This window comes from Sodiomyces alkalinus (genome assembly GCF_003711515.1).
Source record: "Sodiomyces alkalinus F11 unplaced genomic scaffold SODALscaffold_14, whole genome shotgun sequence".
Classification (NCBI taxonomy): domain Eukaryota; kingdom Fungi; phylum Ascomycota; class Sordariomycetes; order Glomerellales; family Plectosphaerellaceae; genus Sodiomyces; species Sodiomyces alkalinus.
In genome coordinates, this window is record NW_021167092.1 from 166,408 (window position 1) to 176,703 (window position 10,296).

General features: G+C 40.9%; 1 protein-coding gene across 1 annotated transcript; it reads left to right on the forward strand.

The window, feature by feature from the left end:
- The first annotated feature begins 6,829 nt into the window (after window positions 1-6,829).
- SODALDRAFT_329454 (prohibitin-2) lies at window positions 6,830-8,445 on the forward strand. Its single transcript, XM_028610947.1, has 3 exons — window positions 6,830-7,227; window positions 7,302-7,657; window positions 7,742-8,445. Exons 1-3 carry the CDS (start codon window positions 6,984-6,986, stop codon window positions 8,060-8,062), a joined length of 921 nt encoding a protein of 306 aa, XP_028462609.1. The 5' UTR covers window positions 6,830-6,983; the 3' UTR covers window positions 8,063-8,445.
- The last annotated feature ends 1,851 nt before the right edge of the window (window positions 8,446-10,296 follow it).

A 10,296-nucleotide genomic window follows, 5' to 3' on the forward strand; every position in this document is an offset into this window, starting at 1 on the left:
CCTTAGATTCATCCTCTAGGTCTTCTAAATATTCTATCCGGACTTCCTCTAGCTGTTTCTGCTATAACCGTTTCTGTATATCTATCACGACTACCTAGGACCTGAATATCTCAAATTTCTCGCCGTATAACGCCTTTATTAATCCGTCTGCTATTATTTCCGCGCTCGTAACGTACGTTACGAGTATTTGCCCTTATTCCTTTACTTAACGTAATTAGTGGCCGTGGATATCGATATAGCGGAGGCGCCTTATTAAAGTGCTAATCTCTTAATTAACTAATCAAATCGTTTAGTTATTATAGTATAAGATCCTTAATTCCGGATCGTTAAATTCCACTCCTATACTAAGTAATAGGCGTTATATAAAGATACACTTTTTTATGGTTATACTAACACTAATAGCTCTACTTCCGTTATTAACATCGTGACCGTATCCTGCTTATTAGCGCGCCACGCGATTATACCGCTAAATAAGTATCTTATATACGCTTAACTACTCTTGCGATTAAGGGTATTATTAGTAAATAAGGCGTTAGTATAGATTTTAATAGTATCGCTACCCCTTAGTTCTAATATAAATAATTAGCTATTAATTAGAAAAGGATTAGATAATCGGAGGCCTCGTAGTGAATAGGCCCTGGATTAACGTGAAACCGGTATAGCCTGGATACTATAAACACGATATCAGGCCGCGATATTCCTACTACGTATAGTATAGATCCTATCTTCCGTTAATAGCTTTTAATATCTGTCGAGGTCTCTAAATAGGGTAGTAGTTCTGCGATCTTTATTAGGTATATTAGGTGATAGTTACTACTATACTTACTATTACTGTTTAGCTTTAATAGGCGTTCTAACTTAGTAATGTAGTCGCGTTATAATAGCTAGATTTTACGAGCGACGCGGTCGCGAATAACCGTAATACTAAGGAACTACTATAAAAGATCGCCACCTTGTAGGTCATAGTAGCGTTATAGGTTATTAACGGCCTACTCTATTTATACCTTATATTATTCCTTATAAGTAATAACGATATCGTTAACGTAGAAGAATAGGATTAAACCGCGGCGTAGAAAATAATATAGTTCCTACGGTACTATCTAGAATCCGTCCGCTAAAAGGATAGCTAAGAAGTGCTTTTACTAAAATGACGGGGACTTCTTAAATCTATAGAACGACTTTTTCAGGTATAAACGACTTCTAAGGGCTAAAAAGCCTAGTAGCGGGTATATAAAGATATTATAGGGGAGGGGCGCGTATATAAACCCGTTTATAACGTTGAAATATAATAGCGTAAGGATAAAACGGGCGGCTATCGCTATTAACGCGCGGAATAACCGTCCCGCTAGCGTTACTACGTATATTTCCTTAAGAGAGGATTAATATTACTAATCTCCTTATACTATAAGCCTTACCTTATATTTATATAGAAACCTATACTTATCGAATTTATATATTATCACCTATATCGAATTAAGAACCTGATTCTTATTTACGGTAGACGCCGGTACCCGTATCCACGACCCTATCTCCTCGTGGCTCTATAGGTGGTCTTCTTATACCTATCGGAATAGGTGGCCGTAAGGGTGCGAGGGTATATCGCGAGGGTTCTTCGGAGGAGGAGGGGGGTCTGTATAATAGATCTTCGGGGCCGAGGCTACCGGAGTAACCGCCGGAGTATCCGCTGGAGTAGTGCTTCCCGAGGCTACCGCCGGGGTTATATTTTCCGAGATAGCTATTAGGGCCGTGGGTTCGTGTAGTGGCAATAAACGCCGCTATAGCATTATAGGAGTGGTCCTTTTTAACCGTAGTTTAGTTAGCGGAGTCCTATCTAAGGTGCGTATATTTAAGGCGTGGCGGCTAGCGTTAAACGTAGCTACCTAATAGTCTCTTTTCTAGCTATCTCCTTACCGAATTAGTTACACTCCTTTATTAAATAGGAGCACTATAGCCATAGCTATAGGGGTATCGTAGCACCGTGTTCCGTTATCCTAGAACCCTACGGCCGTAGGGGTATCACGATTTCCTAATATAACGGCTATTATTAGCGCTATAACCGACGGCGGGCTTACTAGTAGAGAGGAAAGTAGCGGAATAGGTGGTTATAGACGGTGATTAGGCGTTATACCTGCTAAATCGTGCTATTCGTGACCTAAGTATTTTCTAGCCTCTTCTACCCCCTCACGGCCGGGTATTACAGACTATAACCTTAACGGTAAAGCCGTCGAGGAAGGGGATCCGGGGGCGTTTATCCCTAGATCTAATAATTTAAAATAAGCAGTTATATAAAGGGGGGGGGGGTCCTTAGCTTATACGTCCGTAAACGCCGTGAATCTCTAGCCCTCTCTTATTTAATCTAACTAAGTAGGTCTTTTAATTACTCCTCGGTTAATTAACGGAGGTTATTCTTAAAGGCGTTAATATCGCCGTTAAAAAAGGCATATTCGTTAAAATCTATATCGTATATGCGAATAACGCGGTGGTAGCGCCGGCCTAGTACCTAGATACGGAAGATATTAGTGGAATCGTAGCCGATAAGGTAGCCGATATAGGCGCGGAGAGCGATACGATTTAATAGCCTATTAGCAGCCTTTTAGGCGTCCTTTATTATCGCGTACGCTTTGCAGCCGTAGGCTTAAAGGTGTGATAAAATCGGCTTCCTTTTAAAGAGGACCTTATATAGCGTTTGTTAATCCTTATTATTATACTGCCTTCGTGGTATTCGGTTATAGACGTACGCGGCCGTGGGAATAGCGTTAGGCTATATAAACGGCGGTAGTTTAGTGTGGATATGTATGGTATAACCCTTCGAAATAACCACGGCAGCCGCGCGTTCGGCACCCCTATTCTGCGCTTAAGTGTCAGCAGTAGATGTCTCTAAAAGGATGCCCTTATTACGCAGGAATTAGGTGATATCGTAGGATTAAGTTAGCTCGTTATTAGATTTGAAAACGCGTACCTTATAGCCTAATTAGCAGTCTACCTAGGCGAGGAATTCCTTAATTATTACGAGGATATTTACTACTAGCTTACTCTTTATAACGTAGGTGGCCGCAAAACCACTATAACGGTCGGTGAAAAATATAAACCGCGAGTCCTTATCGGATGTTCGGTTAAAGTCCGTGAAATTAATCGCCTACCGCTCCCCTACAGAAGTAGGTACGGTATAAGGGTGCGTGCTAACGTGCCGTTTAATCTTTATAAGCTCGTAGGCCTTATAGTCGATAGTTATTAATCCCTTTATTTTAGCCCCCTGCGTCTGCTTTTCTAGGTGCCGTAGTGGTTTAGAGCTAGTATACCCTAGGCGTAGATACTATAAGATGCCCTCCGTAGTGCTTAGATACCGTATCGTCGATTTATAGACGCCTTTTCGGGTGGTAGAAGAAGAAGAGCCTAGAAAAGTAGCCGTAGATTAGTTAAAGGGCACGTATTCAACTACGGTTTAATCGAAGCGGTGACTTAGCTAGTATATTATAGATCTATCGGTATATTAAAGGCAGTTATTTAGTGGCTTTTAATCCTATTAGTAGCCTTATAATCGTAACCGTTAGTTTAAGATTCAATTATAGGTAAAATCTTCGTAGTGTACGACGTTTAATAGTCTAAAATCGAGGCCTCCTATTAGTCCGTTTAATCTCACGGTCACGTTACCGTAACCTTTAATAGGTAGCGATAAGCTGCCTACGACTATGTAGTCTCCCTGTATAGCGGATATAAAATCAGAAAAACGGGAAAAATCGTTAAAAATATAAATAGTGGCGCCGGAATCGAGGATAGTAGAGGTTCGAAGAGGGTAACTAGTAGTAGTACCAGTTATAAAGGTGGTAGCGTGGGAGACGCCGCTACGGACGCTACTATAGTCGAGTCATGCTTCTTTAAGCTATATAGAGTCCCGGCTTATATCCTTCTTTATCTTCTTTACGGTGCGTAGTTCTTCCACTTCCGCGCGTAGCGTAGGGTCGTATTTAAGAATCCGTTAGACGGTTATTTTAGTGCTCTTAAAGGGCGTTTAGTCGTTATATACTGTATCTGGGAATAGATAGAAGTAGGCGTTAATATCGTGGCTAGGTATACTGTATACGTGGTAGATCTGCCCTCTCTAGAGAGGAGATTAGCGGCGTTTAGAAGAGTAGTTAGCTAAAGTAGTAGAAGGTGTAGCTGTAGGATGCTTAGCTTTATTCTTCCCACGGCCACCCTTCTTAGGCTTAGCCGTGGTATTTAAGGTATCCTCGCCCTTTTCGCTTCCGGTGTATAGTGCCGGGAATACTATAACGCGGTGGCTACCGCGTTTTCCTTAGTCTTTAAGTCTAGTATTAATATATTTTTGACCGAGGGTGTAAAGGTCTTCGGGTATAACTACCCAATTATCTATAAGGCGTCCCTCTGCCTTAGTCTAATCGCGGCCAGTATAGGGGCGTATACCTTTAAAGAAATCTATAATCTATATATACATGGCGGGCTTCGAACCGGTATCTTTATAGCTTTATAGTAGTAGCTGCCACTTATCTAACTACTCCCCGAGCTTCTTAAGACAATTCGTAGCGTAATAAGTATACTCGATATACTCTTCGTAGGTATCGGTTTAGCGGGTGGCTAGGTATTAATCCGTATCGCGTTTAACGGCTTCGTATACCTTATAAGGTATACCTCCTCATAGTAGTTATCTACGGCTTTAGTCGATAGTATTAACCTACTAGGTTGGTATAGCGTTAATCCCCTTTAGGTAGCTATTGTATTACGCTTATAGGATCTTCTAGCGCACGATTTCGACGTCGTACGCCTTATAGCCGGCGTCCGTATGGTCGAGATATTATATAGGGGTACGCTTAGGCGTTATAGAGGGGAAAGAGTGGTAACTCGGTATTATAGGCTCCTCGGGGGATTAAGTCGGATCGACTTAGCGGAGAAACCGCTATACGTTATTATAGGTTGTAACCGATTCGTATAGGCATCGCTAAAGCTCCTAATCCTTATAGGTTTTATACGTAATAGGGCTAAGATACGATATCTTAGTCGTTATTTATAGATTAATACGCTATATCGGCGCGGCTAGATAGCTTCTTAAATCGATAGTAGTAAAGGTAAAAGGGTAGGTAAAATAGGTATATCTTCACTTAGTAAGTAAGACTCTTAATTATTAAATAAAGCGTAGTCAAAATCGTTATAAGATAGGTTAAAATTAATTAAGGTAATTGTGTATAATTATAACTGTCCAAGACCGTTAGGGAAACGCTGCCACCGTATTTTGTATAGTGTGGATTCTATAAGCGTCTACCCGGATTATACTCTTAGTAACCCGGCCTATTACGCAACCGAAAAGACTGTGGTCTGTTCGACACTTTATACCTTAAGGGCATGATAGAGGTAGCAAGCTACGTAGCTACCGCTCTTATCCCTTATTCGTATCGTTTAAAAGTACGCTCCTTCCATTTAAATTCTTCGAAATCTTAACTATAGATTGCTTTTCCAGTAACCGTTAAGTCTATCTAATAGACAGGGTTATATACCGAGGTAATTAAAGTATAGATAGCGTATATCGGGGTAGTAGGGTGGGTGGGTTCTATAATACGGTTTTTAGGTTATAGATAGATCTAGACTCCGTTTATTTTCGCTAATATCGTGCTCTAATAGTTCTAGGACTCCTAGTCAATATAGCTAGTATAAATAGCCTTAGGGGTCTCGGGTATCTTGCCGATTGAGTTGTTATAGATTGAAATTATAAGGTTTAGTCGGTTATATCTCACTATAGCGGCCTGGCTAGAAGGCTCTTTAAGGTAGAATAATAATGATGAATAAATAAAGCTAAGACTCTTAATTATCAAATATAGCGTAACCGTAATAGAGTAAATACGATAAGAACGGTTAGATTAAGAGGTTCAAAATTAATTATATTAAAGCCGTAAACTATTATAAAACGTGTTATAAAACCTATAGTTATAGAAGGCAAAATTAGTGCCCGATATCCTACGTATATCCACTATTAGTCCTGACCGCGTATTCGGCTGTTAGGTTATTCCACCCCCGAGGGAGGTCTGTGCGATACTAATTGGAGGTAAGAGAACCTATATTATCATAGTCCTATTTTTCCGGGTAGAATGTTAAACGGGCCGGGCTTGGCAGTATATCCTAAATTGTATAAGGTTTAAGTTAGAATAATACTATTTATTGTATTATCCGGTTCTATTATAGCATCGGCATTATAGCGCCTTTATAATAGCATCCTAGGAATAGGGTAGTATTAGATAAAGCGTAGTTAAAAGCGTCACAAAATAGGTCAAAATTAATTAAGGTAATTATGTATAATTATAACTGTGTGTGGACTGTTAGAGAATTCCTGCCACCGTAATATTAGTGGTGAAGAATCTGCAGGTGTCTCCCGGATTATTATATAACCGAAAAGACTATAGTCTATTCGATAGGTAGTAGTGATAATTGTTATTTTAGTAGTTTTATCGATTTTACTCCTATTACGCGCCTATAGCCGTCTTTAAATTCGTCGTCTAATTATTTGGATTATAACTTAATCTATTATATTATTTATATTCGTATAAAATATTATTACTAGGTATTATTCGAATTATAATTACTCTACTTTATAATATAAAACTATATTAATTACAGAATAAAGTAAATAAATGTTTAAAGATTTTATTCTATATAATATATTAAATAACGAAATATTTAAGATTTTGCTAATAAGAAGACCTTATCCGGTAGTGGGGGCTATGGGTGTTTCCGCCTCCTGTCATTGGCTGCTTCGAGAGGCTTATGCTGATCTGCCGAGTTCTTATAGTAGACCAGTGGTTCTATGCTTCCTCGAACCCTCCCTCACGCAGCTCCGAACTCTCGCCCCTGAAGCCAGCTCTTCGCATCTTTGGGCTTCATAGCCACCGAGCCACTGCCCATCAAGGTGGACTGGAATAATTTGAGATTGATTTTTGCACTCGTTCCTCTTTCCATTCTTCAGCCATCGTCAATCGAAGATGCCTGGAGGCAGAAATCCCATGGAGGAGGCTTACGAGCGCCTCCGTGGCGTAGCTCGTCAGTCTCAACGACATGGTGGCGGCATGCCCGGAGGTCGAGGTGTAGGGATGGGGATCTCTGGCCTCGTTCTCCTAGCTGGATCTGCTTTCTTTGCACAAAATGCATTATTCAACGTCGACGGTGGCCACAGAGCTATCAAATATCGACGACTTAGTGGGGTTGGCAAGGATATTTACAGCGAGGGTAAGCCCCATTTATGTTCTAGCACAGCACGGAGATAACCTCTTAACGGGAAAGCTGACAAAACCTGGAACCAGGAACTCACCTGATGCTTCCTTGGCTGGAGACCCCGGTTGTATACGATGTCCGCGCAAAGCCCCGAAGTGTGGCATCCCTGACTGGCACCAAGGATCTCCAGATGGTTAACATCACGTGCCGCGTACTATCGCGTCCGGAAATCAGTGCTTTGCCTCAGATCTACAGAACCCTGGGAACAGACTATGATGAAAGGGTCTTACCGTCCATTGTCAACGAGGTCTTGAAGAGTGTTGTCGCTCAATTCAATGCCAGCCAACTCATCACGCAGAGAGAAATGGTAGCGAGACTCGTTCGTGAAAACCTCTCCAGGAGAGCCGCTCGCTTCAATATCTTCCTGGACGATGTTTCTCTAACTGTATGCTTCAATTGCACGATAACCATGCCTATCCCCATCAACTCGTGGTTCACCTACTGATCTTTCCTGTTTGTATCCTTTTAGCACTTAGCCTTCTCGCCCGAGTTCACTGCAGCTGTCGAAGCCAAACAGGTCGCCCAGCAAGAAGCCCAGCGCGCAGCCTTCATTGTGGACAAAGCTCGGCAAGAGAGACAGGCCATGGTCGTTAAGGCCCAGGGTGAAGCACGGTCAGCCGAGCTCATTGGCGAAGCCGTTAAGAAGAACAAAGCATATGTTGAGCTAAAAAAGATTGAGAATGCTCGGGCAATTGCCCAGCAGATGCAGGAATCGGGGGCGAAAAATAGGCTACTCCTGGACGCAGAGGGTCTGGGCCTCAACGTGTTTGAGAGCAGTGAAAAGAAGTGAACAAGGGACATCATGGTTGTCGACATAGGCAGTGACGTCTAATCTCCACTATATAATTCAACGGCACGACCTATGAACATGTGTCACCAGGGCCGAGAACTTGGCAAGATCACTGGTTAGGGTAGTAGTAGTAGTAGTATGATTATTTAACGCCGGGATATCTCTAAGAAGAGCAAAGGCTGTTAAATACAGCGTAACCGTAAAATAACGTAGAAAACAGTAATAGGGCAGTTGGTCCATTGATTCAATTGAGGCTTGTAAGTCTGTAGATCTGTGTGTGCAACTATAATTTGTCAGATACAGCGTAACCGGAACGGTCAAGATAGGGTCAAAATTAAAGGGTCAAAATTAAAGGGTCAAAATTAAAGGGTCAAAATCAAAGGGTAAATTGTTTAAGATAATTATATGTAATTACTATATAACTCCTGTTTAATATCAGATAGAGCGTAGTTGAAATCGTCACAAAATAGGTTAAAATTGATTAAGGTAATTATATATAATTATAGCTATATGGGACCTTTAGGGAACCGCTACTACCGGAATTTATATAGTGTAGATATCGTATAGGCACGCGGACTATAATATAGTCCCTAGGGGATCTATGCCTAACTAAGGGCTTCGGATCTCGGGGACCTCGGGTATCAGGATATAATAAGGAAGGATACCGGAAAAGACCTGATAGGTTCCCAATAATATAGTACCTATAATAGAGTCTTCACTACCTAAATTAAGGGTATAAGAGACTTATATAGATATAACTTACTATAATATATATATACGAGGTTTCTGCTCTATTAAGTTAGTTATATAAGTGCTATTTTAACGTGCGATATCTATCCGGTCTTTTCTATTAAAGGTCGAATAGTAAGGGATAAGTGTGTCTAAAGGTGTAGATATATAGGGAAGAATATCCCTAGCCCTAAAAGGGAAGCTGTAGAGGCTAGATATAGACTAGGTGGTGGTGCCTACAGGCAGCCATCCACGTAACACTCCCCCGTAGGCTTAACAGCTTGCCCGCGCCTTAACCAAATATCGACGGTTCTATTAGGATATAGTAGTTCTATCAGGTCCTAAAATCCTCGATCCATCTAGTCCAAAGAGTCTAAATCTATCTACCTCCCCCGTATCTATAGCCCTCGAGGTATCGCTATTTACTTTCCCCCTATCTTAGGTACTTATCCGTGCTTCCTATTCCGAGAAATTTAATAGTCGGGTTCGGGCTTCTTAGTTTGCTCTTAGTAGTTATAGTATCGGGTTTTCTTAATTCGAGTCCTTAAGTCGGGTACTCGAAAATAGGTTGTTTTTCGGCTTATGGGCAGTATCGGAATATCTTTGCTTTTGCTAGGGGTAGGTAGAACTTGGGTCTTGATTCTCAACGCCTCGAAAAATAGGCTTTCCTTCATCCTTAGGGTAACGCGTTTAATGCGTTATTATGTAAGGTCGATTTTAGGGATTCGAACCCTTTTTCTTATTTTTCTTCCTCTTTATCGTGAAGAGGAGGCTATAGTATAAACTGCATAGGCTTATAACCTATTAAAGGTGGCATAGTGACGGAAAAGTGTATCTAAAGGTGCAGATATATAGGGAAGAATATCCCTAGCCCTAAAAGGGAAGCTATAGAGGCTAGATATAGACTAGGTGGTAGTGTCTGCAGGCACCCATCCACGCAACATTTTCTGGTATCCTCCCTTATTATATCCTAATACCCGAGGTCCCCGAGATCCGAAGCCCTTAGTCAGGTGTTAGCAACAAATAAGGTACGCAAAAGATGTGTGTGTACATCTAAGTGAAGTTTGTGATACTTTATGGGGATGTCTAACTATACGGAAAAAGCAGGGGAAATAAGGGTGGATATATAGGACCGAGGTACTCCACATGTTTGATATAATGTGGTTTATCACACCCCAATAAGGTGGCTATGGTATCTAATACACCCCCCAGAACTATAGGATTGATCCTGACTGTTCTGCTTAATTTAAAGCCGTAAATCTAGGGTAAAATAGGCCTAGATATTAATTAACGGTGTTAAAGGCGTTAAAGCTAAAAAACAGTTAAAAGTGTTAAAAGCAGTACCTAAATAATAGTCTATAGTGGCATAAAAACACTTAAAATAACGGTCTAATTAACCGTTTTCCTTTAATTAAAATGTAATAGAAGGACTTCGTCCCTATTAATTACTTTAATCCTATTTCGGCGGGACCTTTATACTAAGCAGATATATAAACGCCCTGTTT